We start from the raw sequence: 22,019 nt of genomic DNA on the forward strand, positions 1-22,019 counted from the left end.
GGCAAAGACCGCTTGAAATCCATATTGTATCACATTCTCTGTTGTTGCAATTCATAGTTAATTTAAAATCTACTGTTTTTATTTTAAAGTCTGAAACTGACATTTGAGTTTATAACGGACTGAACACCTTTACAGTTGTGGATACAATTAGAGTTGGAAGTTTGACTATGAACTAATGTTTTTAAATATAATTGAAAAAATATGATTAAGTGCAATCAATCAATAGAGCTTATCTTTGAATCCCAAGGTTCTGGATTCGATCCTGAGCACTGCCAAATCTGCCAAATCAGCGTAATGAGTAGCACAGCTCGGGTAACAAGGGCGTGTGTATTTGGTTGTGTTACCTGGTCTTGTATAGACAAGACAGGGTTGTTTTTGGTCGTGTTGATGTGCAGGACGTGGAAGTGGTTCCTCCCACACAGGTCATAGGCTATGTTAGTGAAGGAGGTGCTGGCAGTCTTGGGCACTCTGTTATAGATAATGACAACATCGTCTTCTGCGGCCAGGGGCGGCGGCGACTCTTGCCCACCGTCTTCTATGCGTCTCTGTTCTACTTCGACCACCTCGTGTCTGGCAATGGTTTGTTCTAGGAAAAGAGATGCTGAACGTTAATGGCAAGAATTGTGTGTCGTGTGAAATGTGAATGCTGCCTGAATGTCTCAGTAATTACGGGTTTAAATCTTTGTTACGACGAGCACACCCGAAAATAGTAGATGCATGGGGCTGTGGGTTGTGTCTGGCTCATCACACAAATGAGGGTATGCTAAACAGCCCTGCTTCTTCACAAAGATATACTACATTTGCAGGTGATTAAGCCTTTGATGATAATATTCAGGAGAAGAGGCTTAATTACAAGTGTTCTTTCCACTTCTTCTTTTTTCTAGCTAATGCCACTCTATTGGGGGGCAATTACAGGTATGGGCTTGTTGAGTGGATGTTGACTGGCTCACAGGGCAATGCAGCGGCTCTTGACTGCATGAGAAGTCCATGTTGAGACTAGCAGAAACATCTGTAAAACTAGAAAAAGTGCCCTTCTGGGCACAGGTCTCCACCAGGAGGATAGGAGTGTGAGTGTGATGTTTGGCAAAATGTTTAGGAGCAATATAAACGTGTGTGTGCGTACATGCGTGCGTGTGTGTGACGTGGCTTGGCCTGTTGTAGCGCCACCATGAGGCTGATTTGAAAACGGTCAAGTGGCATTTCTTCCAAAGCCTAGTGGGAATATGCATGCACAGTTTCACCACAATCGGACGTTGCGTTGAGTAGTAGTGGCGATTTGTACAAAACGGGTACAAAGTGGGCTACTCCTGAAAAGTTTAGAAGCCAATCGTAGCCAATGAGGGTGGATTATGAGAAATAAAACAAACCCGTCTTGATCACATGACTATGGAGAGCATGTGTACCGATTTGCGTGAAATTTGGATAAAATCTGAAGGAGTAATATTAGAAAATGTGTTTTACATATGTCGGCCTCCTGGTGGCGCTATAAAGAGCAGATGTGAAAAATTCCAGGCAAAGGTTTTTCCTTGGCCTCTAGGGAGTTGGCATACAACGTTATCCACAGATCCGTGCAGTTAGAGGTAAAAACACTTTTCTGCCAGTTATAGCGCCACCATGAGGCTTAGTTGAAAATGTTCATGTGGCATTTCTTCCTCTAGTGGAGGAGTTAATGCAGAAAATTAAGCTGTTAACTTCAAGTCATGCTACAGAGGTCTCCTTTGGTATGGAAGTACCTTAGGGTCATAGGAAACGTTTTATCCAAAGAGACGAGTTGCTACACCCTTCATTTTGGAAATATTCATGTTTTTCAAAATGGCCGCCACCATTTACAGCAATACAGCAGAACCAATATCGCTGCTTCTGGGGTCAAGGAATCCAATTTTATAGGTTTCAAGGCAAAAAAATCCCAATCATCTTCTCGTTACCATGACAACAGGGGTAAAATGGGCAAATTTCATTCGAAAAAATATGTTTTAACAGGGTAACTTCCACCCCCTCATCCCCTAAATCTTTTATTTAGTTTTCCCTTTGGCATGGAAGTACCTTAGGGCAATAGGAAATAAATTATCCAAAGAGACAAATAAGATCACTCTTCATTTATGAAATATATGAATTTTAAAAAATGGCCGCCGCCATATACAACAATACAGCATAGCCCATATCTTTGCTTCCGTTAGAGCTATGATAATAATATTGGTGTCAAAGTGTACATTTTTGAGGCCAAGTAATCCAATTCTATAGGTTTCAAGGCAAAAAAAACAATCCTTTTCTTGTTACCAAGACAATAGGGGTGAAATATGCTAATTTAATTTGAAATAATACGTTTTAAAGGTACATTCAGTGATTTCACTTAATTCAACTATCACTTATTTTTTCCTATTTTTTGGATAATCCTCCCTACTATAAAGTGTGCTGACCATATAAGGAGTTCCTCCCTGTCCCCAGTGAGCCCCTGGGGTCAAAAAACCCTAGTTTCGGTTTGGGCTTTGGGTGGCAAAGCTTTCATCCAATCAGGATGAGAGGTGCCTTCCTCCAATCATGATCGAGTGTGGCTGGCATTGGTGCGCGTGTTGTTGGTCTGTTGTACTTCCCCCACTGTAGGGCGTGTGCATGTGCACATCTTGTTACCGGGTGGACCGGGTTTTTTTCCAAATCACCCAAATCACTGAATGCTCCTTTAACAGGGTAACTTTCCACCCACTCATCCACTAAAACTTTAATTTAGTTTTCCCTTTGGCATGGAAGTACCTTAGGGCAATCTAAAGAGACAAATAAGCATGTTGGATGCTTCTATGTGTGATGCAATATAAGGTGAAGTGACGTCACGCCCTGACGTCACGCCCCGACGTCACGCCCTGACGTCATGCCCTGAGGTCAAGCCCTGACGTCACGCCCTGACGTGACCCTAAGGTACTTCCATACCATAGGGGACCTCTGTAGCATGACTTGAAGTTAAAAGTGTCTTAACTCCTCCACTACTCGGCCTAGTGGGAATGTGCGTGCACAATTTCACGGAAATCACACGATGTGTTCATGATTTGCAGCATTTTGTTTGAAACTGAGCACTCCTGCTTGCTTTGGAAGCCAATCTTAGCCAATCAGTCTGAGAAATCTGAAAGACCCGTTTCGTTGAATGGCTCTAGAGAGACTGTGTACCAATTTGCGTGATGTTTGGACAAAATCTGTAGGTGTACTGTCCAAAAACTTGTTTTGCACAAAGCGGCCTCCTGGTGGCGCTATAACAGGCCGTTCTGGAAATTTTGGGGCAGAGGTTCATCGTTGGCATCCAGGGAGTGTGTGTGCAAAATTTGGCATCGACCGGGTTAACGGTGCCGGAGATTAGCTGATCACAGACGGACGGACGGACGGACACACGGACACAGTGCAAAACATACTCTCTCCCCATGCCTTCGGCAACATACTCTCTCCCCATGCCTTCGGCCTGGTGGAGACAATAACATTTAACTCCAAACCATTATGATTAATAATTATGACGACATAGTTATGAAAATGTCTTGAGGTCTTTTCATTCTGATTAGAATTGATTACACACCTATGATGTACTGTATGTTGTTTGCAAAACATACATCTCAGGAAAATATCCCAGGTATTATGGCTGGCCAATAGGAGTAGTAGGTATCATTTGTGAATTGTGATATGGGATGAAGTGAATCTCATTGTGTAAATATTGTGTAAAAGCACTATAAATATTGTGTAAAAGCACTAATAGTCAGCCCTAACTGGTAAATTGTTCATGCCCAGATCATATCATCACCCATTAGAACTCCTCCTAGTTTAAAGTATAGTATAAATTCAAGAAAATAGACAAACTCTGACATTACATTAGACTTCATGGCTTTTAAATAACTGCAAGATCAGCAAGCATGAGTTTAGTTAGCATTGATGCAAGAGAAGTCAAGTTGTCAAATGTCCCAAAAGTGTCAAAACAAGGCTCAAATGTTTGACACATACAATCCATGAGCCAGGGCCCACAGAAAAGCACTGACTCTTCTTGAATTTATTTATTAATTTCTGTAAAACAAATCGTGTCTGCAGGCATGATCAAAGGCTAGCTGTCAACACGTTCTTGTAAAATGCAATAATGTCAGGAAAGGAGAAGGTTTAAGCAAGTGACTAAACATTGTAGAGATGAACCCCACCTTGTCAACTAGCTCTGGTCCATAGCTCTAATGCGTTGCATTAGTGCAACGCATTAGAGCTATGGATCAGAGCTACTTGTCAACAACATTACGTCATTATTGTAAAGGGAACCATGGGCTGTTGCCTGTTTACCAACAACACAACACTCCTCTGCTATCCGTTTCTTGTGGAATTGTTGTCAGTTTACCTAGTTTGGCTCTGGACTCCTCCAGTTTCTGGATTTGGTTCTCAATGAGAAACATCGCCACTCCAAATGCCAACACAGCCAGAAGCTGAAACTTGTGTGGCATCATGCTCCTTAAAATCCCCATCAAACAACCAGATGAAAAGTCATTACCGCGAATCTAATCCAACCGACCGAGTTCTGCTAGTAAAACTCCAGAATAGATTAGCACGGGAGCTAGCTATCGGCTAAAATAAATTATTTGCAATTCCTTCCGATCCACGTTGCAGGAAGCTCCGCTACCCTGATGAGTGTTCCATTATAGTTTACTACTGTGCGAGCAAGGATACATGTAGTCAGACATCGTTCACGTTGTAGCCATGATAACAGTATCAGTATGGATTGCCATGCAGTTAACTTGCAGCTAGCTGAGCTCTGCAGCTGACCGTGCTCACTCACTGCTCACGGAACGGAGCAGCCAGCTGTAGTTACCAGGACGACAGACGCTGCCGGAAGACAGTTTCCAGTTATTGTGGTCTCAAGCAAAATTAAAAACACCATCTATCTCTCTATATAACGCCAGTCAGTCCGATTGGATTGGGGGAAGTTTTACATCAGACCAGACGTGTGCGTGCCACGGTGAAACACTGGGAGTGTCACGACAGTCACTGATCTTCAAAATGTGAAGTTGCACCTGCAAAATAATAATACAGTTTGCATTGGTTGCGTTTGTCATGTTTCAAGGCGTTGAGCTTGTATCTGCTATTTTCAAAATGTTTGCCTGTCGGCTGTAACTCTTTCTTATACAGGCACGTGCAGAGGGGGTGCTTGGGTCCCTGCCCTTTTGCCTTTTGAATTCTGTACTGGCCATATATGGAGCGTGTCTTCAGTGTACAGGGTTTGATGAGGTCAGATCAACATATGGAATGTCAGAACAGTTCAGCTCCATATATGGAGATCTAAGGGTGGCAGTGTCTTGAGTGTACAGGGCCGGGCCTTAATTTTCGGACCTGTTGAGAACTCTATTTTTTTTTCCGGCTGCTGGGTGTGGCTACCGGCAAAAACAGGTCAGCTCCATATATGGAGATCTAAGGGTTTGAGGTCAGATGTAGAGGCCAATATTGATGACATCAGGGATCTCCATATTTGGGCATTCCCATATATGGGCTTAATGTTGATGACATCAGGGATCTCCATCCTTGATGATGTCACGTGATGTCACAAGGCATGACCATATATGGAGGCATGGGGTGACGGACTGACTGAAGGGGAATGCACGTTTCATAGATAGTAAATGCGACCTATGGTCGCAAAAACCCCACACCTGTGTGAAGTAAGGTGCGCTCTTATCATCGTACATCATCATGGCGTCGATTTACATATCTATATTTAGCAGAATTCTGATGTCATTTCTCCGTTCATTGTCAATGGCAAATCTTGAGACGTGTGGGGACAAAAGCTGTTTATAGAAGGGGTCTTCACTCTTCCTAGTGCCCAGTTTTCCCGGTGCCCACTGCCCAGTCTTTCTGGTGCCCACATTTCCCTAGTGCCCACTCATCCAAGGTGCCCAGTTTTCCCTAGTGCCCTAGCCTCAGTACCCAGGCTTTTATTTTACTACGGTGAACTACCAAACCTATAAACGGCCACTAAGGAGTATGGATTATGGAAGCTATATAAACTCCACTTATTATCGCTTAAAACACCCTAAAACAGATGCTGCTGTGATCAGAGATGTTAGAGTTTGTTGTGAGAATGAAAACAAAGAATAAAAACACTATCTGAAGGCATGATGAATATGATGACATCACTGATGAGGACGGCCAGCCGATTGGTCAGCCGCCGCCACGCCTCCGCTTCCCTGGTGAGCAGCTTCTTGTGTCCTCGATGCCCTGCCCCTCCCCTTCGCAGCCAGCCAACCAGGAGCCTCGCTGCGAAACAGGCCAAAGGTCAGAAGGCAGGGCAGAAGCCTCAGAACAGGAAGTCCAACAAAGACAAACAGGAAGTAGAAATCAGAAGGAGGATGACAGTGTCTGAGTTGGCTCACGCCATGAACAAAGACTTTGACCACGTGCTGGAGGCTCTACTGAACACCGGAGCGGATCTGGATGACCTGGAGGAGGATTCGGTTCTGGAGGAACGGTGGATCAAGGAGGTCATCAGGAGATCTGGGATGAAGTTCAGATACCAAACCCTGAGTGTGGGCCGAGAGAGAACCAACAGGGACACTTACAGGAGACCCCCTGCGGACCCTGGCTGCTTGGTACAGCGCCCTCCTGTGGTCACCATCATGGGTCACGTGGATCACGGTAAAACCACTCTGCTGGACAGCCTGAGGAAGAGTCAGATCACTTCCACTGAGCACGGAGGAATCACACAGCATATAGGAGCCTTTATAGTCAGTCTTCCTTCAGGAGAGAACATCACCTTCCTGGACACTCCGGGTCATGCTGCCTTCAGCTCCATGAGGGCCCGGGGAGCCCAGAGCACTGACATCATCATCCTGGTGGTGGCAGCAGACGATGGAGTCATGAACCAGACCCTGGAGAGCATACAGCATGCTAAGAATGCTAACGTGCCCATCATCATAGCGGTTAATAAGTGTGATAAACCCCAGGCTGATCCAGAGTCAGTGAAACAGCAGCTGTTGCTTCATGACGTCGTGTGTGAACAATTTGGAGGAGATGTCCAGGCCATCCACATCTCTGCTCTCAAGGGTGATAATATATTGGCTCTGGTGGAAGCCACGGTAACACAGGCGGAGGTGATGGAGTTGAAGGCGGAGCCAACTGGACTGGTGGAGGGAACTGTTATCGAGAGCCGCAACGACCGGGGGAAAGGGCCCGTCACCACAGCCATCGTACAGAGGGGTACTCTCCGTAAGGGGTGTGTCCTAGTAGCAGGTAAAACCTGGGCCAAAGTCCGCTTCCTGTTCGACGAACACAGCCGTCCGGTCAAAGAGGCCACGCCCAGTGTTTCCGTGGAGATCGTCGGATGGAAGGAGCTCCCTTCAGCCGGAGAGGAGATCCTGGAGGTGGAGTCAGAGCAAAGGGCCAGGGAGGTGGTAGAATGGAGGTGCTATGCGGAGGAGCAGGCCAGGCTTCAGGAGGAGGTGACGATGATCGAGGAGAAGCAGAAGGAGCACCAGGAGGAGCATCGTCGCCACAGGGAGGCGCTGTCTCACCTCAGCTGGAGACAGAGGAAAGCCACTCTGTATCGCTCCAACAGGACGCACTTCACCCATCGGCCCAGCGAGAGGACCGCCAGCCACCACTTGAGCCTCCCGCTCATCATCAAAGGTGATGTTGACGGGTCAGTAGAGACCTTATTGAACATCCTGGACAGTTACTCGGGTCAGGATCAGTGTCCGTTGGAGCTGATCCACTTCGGCATCGGAGACGTCTCCGAAAACGATGTCAACATGGCCGCCACCTTCTCAGGCTCCATCTATGGCTTCAACGTGTCAATCAACAAGCAGGTCCAACAGCTGGCGTTGAAGAAGAACGTGACGGTGAAACTTCACAACGTTATTTACAAACTGATCGACGAGTTGAAGAGCCAGCTGAGCAGCATACTGCCCCCGGTGGTCACGGAGAATATACTGGGGGAGGCGTCGGTCCTGGCCATGTTCGAGGTGACCTCGGGGAAGAAGAAGGTTGTTGTGGCAGGATGTCGAGTTCAGAAAGGACTTCTTGACCGCAAGATGAAGTTCAGACTGACCAGGGGAAGAGATGTACTCTGGGAAGGCTCTCTGGCGGTGCTGAAGCATCACAAGGACGATGTCCAATCAGTGAAGAGCGGGATGGAATGCGGCTTGTCGTTCGCTGATGATGACGTCACCTGCTTGCCCGGTGACGTCATCATCTGCTACGAGCCGATTGAAATGCCGCAGAAGATCACATGGGACCCGGGCTTCTGATGACATCATAATTTATTCTAATTCTGATTCTGATTCTTTCCGATGCGTGTGCGTTTTGCATACTCCAGAACACCAAATCCGACGTCTTTCAAACCATCACATAAACACGGGTATATTTTACCCAATGTAAAATATTCAACATGAAATTTCATGAAAATAGATATCAAAGGGGGGCAAAATCTGTGATCTTTGGTCCAGTCATTCCTGGGACATGTGAGAATGTTTTTTTTTTAAAGAGAGAGAAAAGAACACCCTAAAACAAACCACATAATATGCTGTATACTCTCCGACCCAAATGACCTTGTTTTGGCAACCTTATTTTTTCGGTCATGACCCACACTTCATGACCATAGGTAAGAGTAGGAACGAAGATTGCTCGGTAGACAGAGAGCTTTGCCTTCTGGCTCAGCTCTCTTTTCGTCACAACAGTGCAGTACAGCAACTGCAATACCGCTTCTCCGGCTGATCTCCTTCTCCGTCCTCCCCTCACTCGTGAACAAGACCCTGAGATTCAATGGCCTCAGATTTGGAGATGCTGATCCTCACCCCAGCCGCCATATACACTTGACTGTGAACCGGTCCAGTAAGAGCTGAAGGTCTTGGACCGATGGTGCCATCAGGATCACATCATCTGCAAAAAGCAGTGATGCAACCCTTAGCTCACGAGCCGTATATCCTCTCTGCCACGACTTTGCCTCGAGATCCTGTCCATGAAAATCACAAACAGGATAGGTGACAATGCGCAGCCCTGGCCAACAAGGTCCCCCTCACCCCATACTCCCGCAGCACCTCCCACAGAACCTCTCTGGGGACACGGCCATATGCCTTCTCCAAATCCACAATGCCTTTATCTAATGCACTTAATATTGTGCATTACCCATTCACTCCAAAAGCAGGCCAACCTGCTCATTGGGAAAATACAGGAGTTCAGTAGTCTCGCATAGCCAGAATTAAAGTCTGGCTATACAAAACTAGGGGTTCATTCACTTGCTCAAGGACACAATAATAGCAGGAAGTACTGGGATGGAACTAAATTCTGAGACAACTGCTATAACTCGAACAGACACTGCTGTCCCTAGACCATAATATGTCTAGAATTCTATATTCCATTTTATATGCTTCTGCTTTGGAGATGTTATTGTTGGATTGCATAAAGAATCCAACTAAACAGTTCAATATTCAGTAAGAACTTAATACAAATCAAATCACAACCTAATGTTTTACTTGAGTCTCAAACATTACTATATTTTATCACTCTTCAACTGTGTCTGCTCTCTGTGCTCTGTCATATTTGTCCAGAATCAGATGTGTGGATAATCTGGATATCCTTCCATCTCCATTTTGTACATCTGTCTGTTGAAATAGTCAATTATTGTCTCCACCAGGCCGAAGGCATGGGGAGAGAGTATGTTTTGCACTCCATCCGTGTGTGCGTGTGTGTGTGTGTGTGTGTGTGTGTGTGTGTGTGTGTGTGTGTGTGTGTGTGTGTGTGTGTGTGTGTGTGTGTGTGTGAGTGTGTGTGTGTGTGTGTGTGTGTGTGTGTGTGTATGTGTGTGTGTGTGTGTGCGTGCGCGCGCGCGTGCGTGCGTCCATCCGTTACCAGCTAATCTCCGGCACCGTTGGCCAGATCCATGCCAAACTTTGCACACACACTCCCTGGATGCCAACAACGAACCTCTGACCCAAATATTCCACAACGGCCTGTTATAGTGCCACCATGAGGCCGATTTTGGCAAAACACATTTCTGTAGATTACTCGTCCACATTTTATCCATACATCACATAATTCGGTTTTCACTATCTCCATGTGATCAACACAGATCTGCACCATTTCCTTCCTGATTGGTGATTGGCTTCCAAAGCTCAAATGATTGGTCCGTTTCGAACAAAATGCCAAAAAGCACAAACACAGTGTGCAATTTCCGTGAAATTATACATGCACATTTCCACTAGACCGAGGACGACATGCCACTCATTTGTTCCCAAATCAGCCTCACAGTGGCGCTATAACAGGGCAATTCCTGTTTTACCTATAACTGCATCGATCTGTGTACAGCGTTATATGCACACTCCCTAGAGGTCATGGTATTTTCCCTGCATCTCTCCACATCTGCCGGTTATAGCGCCACCATGAGGCCTATTTCTCCAAAACATTGTTTACCGGTATATTAGTCACACAGATTTCATCCAAATCTCACGCAAATCGGTACACATGATCTCTGTAGTCATGTGATCAAGACGACAATTTCTCAGATTCTACACAGATTCTACACTAAGATTGCCTTCTAAAGTTTTCAGGAGTGGCCCGTTTTGTACAAAATGCTGCAAATGTCCTGCTCATCCAGAATTCCATCTTCAGAGATGCTATGAGTGATCTGGCTCTGCAAAATGAAGAAAATTGTTGCAAAAAAACAACAAACAAAAAAACATGTTTATATTACCCCTAAAGCCTAAACATTTTGCCAAACATCAGTCTCACACTCCTATCCTCCTGGTGGAGACCTGTGCCCAGAAGGGCATTTTTTCTAGTTTACTTGTTGATTTGAGTGTTTTTTGTTTTAAAGTGTTAAGTGAGAACACTCATATGTGAATTGGGGACCCCCACCCTGACATGCCCTTGGAATTGTAGAATTGAGGCATTACATTTTGTTCCACATATAAATATTGTGAACATAAGAGATCTACAGATCCAAATATTCTTGTAGATCTGCTATTTTCACAATTATTGCCTCTATGTTTGTCAAATTTTATGTAATAGTTTGTTGATTACTTTTGATGCAGTAATGTTCTTATTCATTATTAAACAGAAATGTGCAGATAGTACCTGTACACTTTATTTTGATTGAGGTTATTTAGGTATATTTACTGTTGAGTGAGAAAACAATGTTATACATTAAGCAAATAGTCTAGGGACCCCCAAATTCACATGGGGGCCACCCTGGGAGTCACGAACCACAGTTTAAGAACCACTGATTGGGATAAATGCATTTTATATATGTGATGTATTCCCATACTTTTGTTCTTGCCTAATGTAAATCGCTCTGGATTAAGAGCGTCTGCTAAATGCCTAAATTGTAAATTGTTCAGACATTAGAGACATACACTGTGTTTGCAGAAAAAATACTGTGGGCCACTCTTCAATTATGTTCAATACAATGATGCTAATATGTGCATGTTCATCAGAAGATTCTGATGTTTTCAAGAACCTCCTATGCAATGGGAAGTCAAGTTTCTGACATGTCTGGTCATGTGCCTCCTGTATTTCTAATTTCCATGGCAACCATTGCTACCCTGGACAGATCACAGTCTCCTAATTAAAGAATCACCCATTTAAGCAGAAGATTAGCTACACAAACTATTGATATGCAACAGGGCTGTTAATGTAAATTGGGGTTCACATTCAAATCACCAAGCCTAGTGATTTGCTGCGTGAATGGTTCATTGTTTAATTTGTTCAACTCAATAGGCCTCTTCACCTGGTCAATAAAAAAGGGGTATTGCCCCAACTTGCCCACTCCTCCACTCCCCTCCTTTAGTTTCAGTCAACGGACCAATCAGATTCAGGTTGATACCTGATTATATAATGCAGACCTTGATGACCATGATGCCATTCATCAATGGACTTGGACCAAGGCAGCAGCAAAGGGCTTTTCAACATTTTGATTTAACATTGAGATGACTTCTGTACTCAACATGCTGTACAACGGCCGGTATATGATGCACAGTTCCATCGGGAAGGGATCATTTGGAGAAGTTGTCAAGTGTTTCGACACACACACACAGGAAACTGTGGCTATCAAGATACTGACGGAGTATCTTGGATATGACTATTTTCTACATGCCAGAGAAGAGGTATGTTTACATTCATCCAAATGTTCACGATTATTATGATTAAAATAGGACCATGTTAATCCTATGCACATGTAGTCATATACTGTACATGTAATGTTAAAGCCTAACTTGTAGTGTATTTATTACAAATAGTATTGTCTATCTATACAATAATATTACATAGAAATAATATTATTGAATTATATCAAATTAAATAATATTCTGTTGCCAGGTGGCCATGCTGGCGAAAGTGCGCTGTCTGGACCCAGACAACATTGTGCAGTTCCACAACCACTTTGTGCACAAAGGACAAGTTTGTCTGGTCTTTGAGATGCTTGACATGAGTCTTCATGACTTACTGATGGAGAGAGACTTCAAACCATTCTCTGTGATGGAGATGAGGCCCATTATACAGCAGGTAAATTCAGGACACCTGTGGACAATAGCAATGCCAATTGTGTGGTGTTCAAGGTTTCTCCATCTTGTGTACAAGAACATAACAATTTTACTCTTACTGCACCGTCCTGTACACACGTTGTAGCAATAACGAAACCTTCTAGAGATTGGTGCACCATTGCTATTTAAATGCCCACACCACTGTGCCTAAACATATTCATGCTTATAAAGAATCATTTACAGACAAAAAATACCAGATAAATATCACATCATTAAAGATATTTATTATGGTCTTAAAGATATTTATTATGGTCTTAATTATATGTATGACATAGGCTACATGTATATTTATTATGGTCTTAATTATATGTATGACATAGGCTACATGTATATTTATTATGGTCTTAATTATATGTATGACATAGGCTACATGTATATTTATTATGGTCTTAATTGTATGACATAGGCTACATGTATATTTATTATTTACAGCTTGCCATGGCACTCAAAGCTCTGAAGGATGCACATATTATCCACGCTGACGTCAAGCCAGACAACGTCATGTTGGTCAACCAGAAAGATCAACCCTTCAAAGTTAAACTCATCGACTTTGGCCAATCCATGTCTCTTTCTGAGGCTGAACACGCCCAAGGACTTAATATACAGTCTTGTTATTATAGGTAAGTAACTCAACTCAACTCATATTTGGTACATCAACCAAGCAATGTGTGGCTACCTGTACGGTAGTGCAGTATAATTGAGTTTCTGCCTTATAGTTGCTAATTTCATATCCACACAACTGCAGTTTGTTTTTCAGCGTGTTAACACTGAACATTGTAGCTTGCAGTATGACACTCGAATTCAGAAGTTTCTAAATCAGAAAATCCATGAATTATGATGCAATCCCACACCATACACACCATTGGACATAACCATTTGAACTTGTATGTGCATTGACACAATACAGTATTGTGCATGACATTGATCAATATCCAACAATCCAACAATATCTAATCAGAAGAATGTCAAACATCACCTCTTGCCTGTTGCATGGTTGGGTATTACCTAAAATGATTTAAAAACTTATTCTATTATTGATTCACAGAGATGGTCCATTCTTATTTTGTGTTGTCTCCCCCTACATTTAGATCACCAGAGGTTTTGCTGGGCCTCCCAATTTCCCAGGAAATTGACATATGGTCACTGGGCTGCATTATGGCAGCTGGGGTTATGGGGCAGCATCTCTACCCCGGCAACTGTGAATATGATATGGTGAGTATCTTACTACACCAGTACACCTAACCCTATACTGTGTGTGTGTGTGTGTGTGTGTGTGTGTGTGTGTGTGTGTGTGTGTGTGTGTGTGTGTGTGTGTGTGTGTGCGTGCGTGCGTGCGTGCGTGCGTGCGTGCGTGCGTGCGTGCGTGCGTGCCTGCGTGCGTGCGGTACTGCTGCTAGGACCCCTTCAAAAACACGATGCTACATCTCAAGGGGTTATTCCTAATAAAGAATTTCAACACACAGTTAAGATCCCTAGGTTATCACAAGAAAGATATTTGAACTCAACTGTTATCTGATTTGATTCTTTGTTGTTTCTCTAGATGAGATTCATTATCTGGTCACAGGGCATGCCAGCACCACACATGTTGAATGCAGGATTAAAAACTACAATGTTCTTCACATGGGGTCACAATGAGTGGAGACTTAAGGTAATTCTCACAGCAACAACCCGCACCTCCATCACCACTACCGCTTTGCCACGTTGGTCAAATAACATTCACAAAGTATTGTAAATCTTTAAATTTAATTTGTTTTCTTTAATATAGACACCAGAGGAGTATTGCTCTCAAACAGGCATCAGACCCGCAGACACCAGAGCCTACAACTTCAACTCTATGGATGACATGATAAACGTGGGTGGCTGAGTGGGTTAAATGCATAACATTAAGCCAATATGTTGTTTTCTCTGAGTTGTAGCTAAGCCTCTTTACTGTTTTAAAATACAGGTCCACCCAGCATTGGCAGACGACGAAGTCTCAGACATGATAGTCTACATGGCCCTGATGAAGAATATGCTGCATCTGGATTCTAAGCAGAGGCCTTGGCCCAGTGAGGCTTTGGAGCATCCCTTCATCACCATGTCCCACCTAGTGGACAACAAGATCTCCAGCTCCTAGTGAGTATGAACATGACCTTCTGATGGAAAACACAACCGTGGCTTCTGTTAAAGCTGCTATAAGCAATAATATGTCAACATTTTAATGACCTTTTTATTTTTATTTTGTTTGGTATTCAGACAGCCAGCAATGGGTAGAACGCTCCCCCCAAAAAAGTAGTCTCTGTGACACATCTAGGGGCCGCAATCTGCATTCAAAGATGTTCCTAGAAGCTTTGTCATTGTTAAAAAAAAACCTGGTCGCAATGACTAACCAATCAGGAAGCAGACAGGCAAATCGACCAATGACAAAGCTTCTAGGAAAATCTTTGAATGCAGATTGCGGCCCCTAGATATGTCACGGAGACTACATTTTTTTGGGAGCGTTCTACCCATTGCTGGCTGTCTGAATTAAAAGGTCATTACAATTTTAACATATTATTGCTTATAGCAGCTTTAAGCAAAGGCTGAGACAGACAGACAGACAGACAGACAGACAGACAGACAGACAGACAGACAGACAGACAGACAGACAGATTAAATTACTTATTCAATTAAATTACTTATTGACTGTCATTTTGCTTCCAGTGTGAAGGCATCAGTCCAGGCAATGAGCACATGCACTAGAGCGTCCATGCAGCCTGGCCTGCAACGCTCTGACCTGAGCCAGGAGGTGGAGACATCCAGCATTGACATCACCTCCAGGGGAGTACTGCTCAGTCGAGTCAGTCCCAACCTCCTCCATCACCAACAGTCTGGACAGGAGACCTGGGAGGAAGAGGAGCACATGCACTGGAGAGAGAATGAGGACGACGACAAGGTCTCCTCCTGGCATGAAGAGCTGCCCAGTACCGCCTCCTACCACAACCAAGCTGAGCAGGAGTTTTGGGAGGAGATGTGTCCCACTTCCTACCACAACCAAGCTGAGCAGGAGTTTTGGGAGGAGGTGTGTCCCACCTCCTTCCACAAACAAGCTGAGCAGGAGGTTTGGGAGGAGGAGGATGAATCCAGCAAGGAGAAAGGCGAAGGAGAAGAAGTGGCAGTGTTCTCCTCGTGGACACAACTGTCAAATCCCAACCAACACTGTCAGTCTTCCTACCCCCAAGCAGCTGGGAAGGAGGACTGGGAGGAGGAGACTGGTGTTAGAAATGGAGAGGAGAATGGAGGGAACAGTGGGCAATCACTCCATGAGTCTTTGCTAGAAACACGTCGCCAGAAAAAACATCGTTTTCATAAGGTGCGGCGCGCCTGGCGTGGACTCCTCTCGTGCGCCAACATGCTGCGCAGTAGAATGCTGAAGAGGAGAACACAAGATGGCTGTAGAAGGAAATAGATTGTAGGAAAAGGGAGAGCCACATGCAGCATTTGTCAATGCTGTAGTTTACTACTAGACATAACTGAAGTGAAAGTTTCCCTAGTGCTTCAAGTATTGACTGTATGGCAGACATTTTTGGAAGGCTCTTATATAAACTGGAAATTGAAGTGAGTTCAATATAAATGGTTTTGGACAAAATCATCTCCCGAATCTTCAAATATATGAGTATGAGTGCTGCTTAGTCAATACTGAAGGTCAAAACGCATGGCATGCATTGACAGCCAGGAGCAGTGATAGTCTGTTAGCCAGCAGATGGCACCAGAGTTTCAAATATGAAATAGTCTTAAACGTTTTTTGTCATTTTGGTGTCTGAGATCAGTTTATAGCTCATATGTACAGAAACTCAGGATGGGGACATCCTAATACGTTCTAGAATATATATATATATTTTGTATAGGAAAGAAATAAAGAAATAACAATGCTCTGTCAAACTTTGCTAATTATGATGCAATGTGGACATTCTTTTAATGTTTACAAGAAATTATGGATGCAATTTTGTATTTTCCTTTTAGTATAAGTGAGGGCTGGATACCCTATGTTGATTCTGGTTCTAGGCCTATATTAGTTTTGGAGTTAGTTTTAATGCACATTTATCTACAGTATTTCCATTCACAACCTTATTGATATTTTTTCACTTGACACACAGCATTTACACACAGTCATTAAGACACATTTGGCCCTAATCTTTCATTTTACTTTATTCACCACTTGCTCTTTGACTGTCTGTGGTGTTGAATCAGAGGTTTAATTTTCAATCTCTTTCCATCTTGCTTTTCATAGTCACGTCAAGTCTAGATTTTGGGGCAATTTCACGTTAATTCATATGGATTTTAGTCTGAATGTGGCTTGATCTTGTTCTACTTCTAATGTGTGGGTTGTCTAATTCTCTTTAACATAAAACATCAGATAACATATCTTTGTTTATTATTGCTTTATTGAAGCTTCACATGACACTGGACTGTCTAGTAGGACAAATAAGCACATTGTTTGGCAGCCACTATGACCATAATTTGCTCTATATCTAAAATAATTGATCCAAGATGACAATACAATTTCAATAAAATTACATTTTAGATCCAGAACAACACTTGCATAATATAAACGCTACCTAAACACGTTGTTACATTACACAGGTCTTCACAGGTCTTCCTGGACTCCATAACAATAATCTGTACACTTTGTGTATTTGCTACATAGCCTTATAGTTAAATGTCTAAATTGTAGATTTTAACACAATGACTACAAAATTAACAGATATTTCCAAATAAAAACTAAAAAAAAAGAAAAAAAAAAAGCTATATTATACAGAATAGTAAAAAGAAAAAAAGGTGGGGAAAAAATGGAACAATAAATCACTGCCTGCATGACCACAAAACAACTAAAGGCTAAAGCATGCATCATGATAACAAGTAAAATAATATAAAATATATGTACAGTCTAAAATGCATAGATAATACATTATAGTCGGCTTATAATACTGTATAATTATATGTATAAGAACTTATAAATGCTTTTTTATAACAATAATCATAACACATTATAAAGTGTTACTGTTTTATAATGACGATAAGGTCAAGTATAATATTTCATCCTGGCCAGGACAATATTGTATTATAATTCTCATAGTTGTGTAATAAATTATTATAATCACTAGGCTGTTAAAAATGCATTATAGTGTAACTATAAGTCATTAATAATAGTGTTCACTGGATGCTTTAAGTAAAGTATGTTTATATAATGCATTATAGACCTTTTTCTTTTCTTTTCTTTGTTCTTTTTCATATTTTCTTCCTCAAGGAAATAACACACAAGCTGTCATGTGCTACACGTAGTCAAATCTTTGAGTGGACTGTCTTCCATCCACACTTGGGACCTTGTAAGAGTTATTAAAGGGCTGATGGGATCTGGAGTCAGGTTTGTAGATAGCATGTTGAGACTGAGAGGCTGGCTTGTAGGACATCCCATCATACCTAAGGAATATTCAAAACAAGTTGTCCAATGTTAAATAAAACAATGGGAAATCCACACATATCAGAGCAGCATGGAACATGAATGGTTATTTAATTATACATTTTATTTAAGTAAATAATAAACAAAGGAGGAGATAAAGTAAAAATATATCTATAGCTGATAGGTTCTCAAACCTTTTCATGTCAGTGCAGTGTGTGCGCGTGTGTGTGTGTGTGTGTGTGTGTGTGTGTGTGTGTGTGTGTGTGTGTGTGTGTGTGTGTGTGTGTGTGTGTGTGTGTGTGTGTGTGTGTGTGTGTGTGTGTGTGTGTGTGTGTGTGTGTGCATGCGTGTTAGGGATGTCCCTATCATATTATATTTATAGAACACATTGCCATATCACAATAGTACAATATCCCAAATCACAGACAGTTTCCAGTCTAATATCATGATATGGATTGAACATGGATGGAACATTGATAATAGGGATGTCCCGATCACGTTTTTTGGCTCCCGATCGGATTCCGATCATGAAAATGACGTGATCGGCCCCGATTTTCGATCGCCCAATCCGATGGGGACAACCGTAGTGTGTGTATTGTGAAAGGAAAGGTTGTGATATTACGCACCGCTGAGGCTCCTGTTGAGTCATTCCACGACAGGCCACACACATCATGATTCCGGCTATGAACAAGATAGCCCCACCAACCCAACCCACGAAGAGGGCAGGGCCAAACGTGTACCTGAAAATGAACAATAAATACATCAACAACAAAGGAACAGATACGGTTTCAGGAAGTTACATTATACAGTATATCATGATATGAAATGGTTTCGTTTCGTTTACCTTGGGGTTAGACTTCCTGTGAGTCCACCTATATTTGCTTGTCCTCCTCCATATCCTCCTAATCCACCGTCTGCATAACTGGTGAAGCGAAAACTTTGCACTATCAAGTTAGCAAAGGCTGAAGCCCCAGCAATGCCACAGATACCTGAAAATAAATATATTGATAATAATACAGTAAACGACGGGAAAACTGAACAAATATAATAAAATCAGGAAATGAAAGATAGCATATACAATTTGAACTACTGTAATAAATATATCATTAAGAGAATCTAACAATAACATGAAAAATAGTTAACCCCTTTAGGACTGAGGGAGATTCTAAAAACTCCTTCTAAAAAGTTTTCTGAAAAACTTCAAATATTTATTCAAAAATTACAAAAATATTATGTTGCTATATACAGTACATAGCAATGGACTGTACATATACAGTACATAGCAACAACAACGATATTAAGGAAGGGCCATTCAATAAAAGTACACAAAATAAGTGATTTAAAAGAAGACACTGATTGATAAAGACTGAGATCCTCAAGCAGGTTGTTCCAGAGTCGAGAAGCTTTGTGTTATCCTTTTAGTCTTTTTGTATAACTGTACCTTTTGCTAATTGTTAATAAAGTATTCAATCAATCAATCAATCAATGAAACATGGCTCTCAAAACTTTTAAATAAGACTCCAAGGTTTTTGCCAACAGAGAAAGGACAGAGAGATGACAGATATTGTGATCTGGGCCAATTAAAAAAATATGAAAATCATCAGTTCACCTCCGAGGATAAACATGATCCCAGCTGTCAGAGACATTGTAGCCTTGATGTTGTCCTCCATGTTGCCCATTTTCAGACACTTGAGTGCAAAGATGGCGATCAGATCCCCGATTACTCCAAGAATGATTCCAACGATCATCAAGGCCCGCACGGCTTGAAGCAGAGCTGAAAGTCAAACATAAACCTTTTAGGAGGGGCACTTCTTAGGCTATGCCGCTCACAAATAATTGTGATGGTGATCATCACATGTTTAAAAAATGTACATTTGTACGGTATACTCTCTGTTACAAATGGATAAATTAACACTGTGTATTACTGTATATGGATTTCAGAACATACTGAAAATACTGAAAATAAATTAATACCCTACTGCGTGTGTGGGTTTTATAAATATTGAACAAATGAAAAGTATTAACAAGAGCTTGTGACAAAATAATAACTACATCAGATCCATTTGTTATTTTGTCTTCTTTTGAAAAGTAACAGTTTTGGACATACAAGGTTTCCATGTTATGCGATATAATACTATAAAATACATTTAAGTAAAATGAATTTTAGGTTACGGTCTTATCTTTCTGGCTTACTCATCATGGTTTAAGGACCTCTGTCAATCCCTGAATAAAATCCAAACATGTCCTTGGAAATAACGAATGCATCAGCATGGGACTAATATCCTTACCTGGTAACCCTAGTATGGTAAAGTATGGTCTGCACTGTGTTGTGCCATATGCAGTCCCTACACATGAGTTCCACAGACCGCTAAAGGTGTAAAAGTTTGTTATAACTGAGGTAGAACGATCTTGCAAACTCCACATATCCATTGCGGTTGCAGAAGATATCAGAAATACCCCCAACATCGACAACATGAATCCTGTTAACTGAACCATTGAGACGGCCATTTTAGTTGTCTCACTCAAAAACTGTTAGCTTGCTGCCTCATGTGTCATGGAGTCATGAGAAGGTAGTGTCAAGGTAGTGTCAACGTGCTTCCCATTATGTTTGGTCTAAGGAGGAACAAGGCTTATCAGATGTTGACCAAACATCTGCGTAAGTCAGTTTCGGGAAATGGCGGCAGTTAAATGGGCATTTCCTGCCCTTGAGAAATCAAGGGTGTGGTTTGACTTTCTTTTCATCGTTATGTTTTTGCCATCACTCTTCTTAAATGTAGAACCAGAAATGATTAGGCCTAAATGTTTTTGTATTGGTCACCCACTCCTGCATTTGCTTAATAGCTTCTAACTAGCGTAATACTGTAGGTACTTGTCACAAACATTTTGGGTCATTTCTGTACTGCACTATACAAAAACTAATAGAATCACTTGGTTGAGGTGCTAGGTTGGAAAAGATCATGAAGGAAAAAAAGAATAGTATACTCATCTTTTCCAGTGTAATTTACATTTCGAGCCAAGACTCTTCATCAGGTCAAAACTGAAAACTGTAGGCCTACTACAGTATACCACATACAATTTGCAAGTGAATAATCCAACACATAGAAATGCGGTCCTACTAATCACTCACCCACATTATCCTACACTGACAAACCTAGTATTTCTTTGTAACTTTTTCTTAGTTTTAAGAAGCCATGACATCTGAATGATGCTCATGGTACTTTGTTGGTGATGGTGCAGACTGAGACTGATAAGAAGGCTTACTTGGCAGGCCCAGAATGGTGAAGTACGGACGGCACTCGGTGAAGCCAGAACTCTGCTTAACACAGGAATTCCACAGGCCAGAATAGGAGAATATGGCGGTCACAGGGTTGTCATAGAGGTCTTCTGTGGCCCACTGGTCCATCCCTGTGGCAGCGATGATCCCCGCTATCCCCAGTAGACTCAACACAAAGCCCATCACCTGACAGATCGTAGCCGGCATGGTGTTCTCACTGCTGTGTTCTCACTGCTGTCGAGGGAAAAGGGAAAAGCTCTCGAAATAAAAAAGTGGCACCTGACTTAAGCGCTGAACCTGTCCAGTGGCGTCACCTGCACGCTGTGCCTTTGACTCTATATTTGATTATGATACTGGCACGTTTGAAGTTGGGAACGACTTTACCTGTGACCCTGAGTGTTTGCACATAGCCCAGTCATCAAAGTGTACTGTAATTGGGTGGAGCAGTATCGGTGATTAATTTTGACTTCCGTAAACGGTTGTTTTGTCGATGCACATATGTCACTTTCATATTATTGTCTTTTTGTTTGTGTATCTCAGTATCTGTTTAATTATGAAGCAACCTATAAAAAACGTATCAAAAATCCTTGATGAAAAAAAATGATTGCACTCCTTGAACATAATCTATGATCGGTGATAGTTTTAAAGTCTTATTATTTACGTGATTTACTTCAGAATCACGTGATTTCCTTCAGAATCACTTCAGAAACAATATCTATAGATAAAATGTGGCTGACTAATATAAACCCTATTACGGTATACTTGCTTTTCTGCCTTTATACAAGTGAAGATTGACAAG

General features: G+C 42.2%; 4 protein-coding genes across 6 annotated transcripts in view; 2 read left to right on the top strand and 2 right to left on the bottom strand.

Annotated features, from left to right (window-relative positions):
- hs2st1b (heparan sulfate 2-O-sulfotransferase 1b) overlaps positions 1–4,866 on the bottom strand; it is a 45,997-nt gene extending 41,131 nt beyond the window's left edge. Inside the window, exons 1-2 of one of the 2 annotated variants that reach the window (XM_079506450.1) lie at positions 4,349–4,866; positions 345–586 (exon numbers count right to left, since the gene is read on the bottom strand). In XM_079506450.1, the coding sequence (XP_079362576.1) occupies positions 345–586; positions 4,349–4,472 (366 nt within the window). In that variant the 5' untranslated portion in view covers positions 4,473–4,866. The remainder of the gene's footprint in view (positions 1–344; positions 587–4,348) is intronic. The other variant, XM_079506449.1, reaches the window with a different exon arrangement.
- LOC306926935 (uncharacterized protein) overlaps positions 1–22,019 on the top strand; it is a 347,556-nt gene that overhangs the window by 26,764 nt on the left and 298,773 nt on the right. The gene's annotated exons all lie outside the window — the stretch shown is intronic.
- Positions 6,114–8,240, top strand: LOC306927269 (translation initiation factor IF-2, mitochondrial-like; the record flags this gene model as incomplete). Its single annotated transcript, XM_079506978.1, has 1 exon — positions 6,114–8,240. The coding sequence occupies one exon, from the start codon at positions 6,114–6,116 to the stop codon at positions 8,238–8,240; it is 2,127 nt and encodes a 708-aa protein (XP_079363104.1).
- LOC306926912 (claudin-18-like) overlaps positions 17,438–22,019 on the bottom strand; it is a 34,489-nt gene continuing 29,907 nt past the window's right edge. Inside the window, exons 2-6 of one of the 2 annotated variants that reach the window (XM_079506420.1) lie at positions 21,208–21,454; positions 19,556–19,720; positions 18,791–18,935; positions 18,573–18,686; positions 17,438–17,966 (exon numbers count right to left, since the gene is read on the bottom strand). In XM_079506420.1, coding sequence (XP_079362546.1) covers positions 17,819–17,966; positions 18,573–18,686; positions 18,791–18,935; positions 19,556–19,720; positions 21,208–21,427 — 792 coding nt within the window. In that variant the 5' untranslated portion in view covers positions 21,428–21,454 and the 3' untranslated portion in view covers positions 17,438–17,818. The remainder of the gene's footprint in view (positions 17,967–18,572; positions 18,687–18,790; positions 18,936–19,555; positions 19,721–21,207; positions 21,455–22,019) is intronic. The other variant, XM_079506421.1, reaches the window with a different exon arrangement.

This window comes from Electrona antarctica (assembly GCF_951216825.1).
Source record: "Electrona antarctica genome assembly, chromosome: 7".
Lineage (NCBI taxonomy): Eukaryota > Metazoa > Chordata > Actinopteri > Myctophiformes > Myctophidae > Electrona > Electrona antarctica.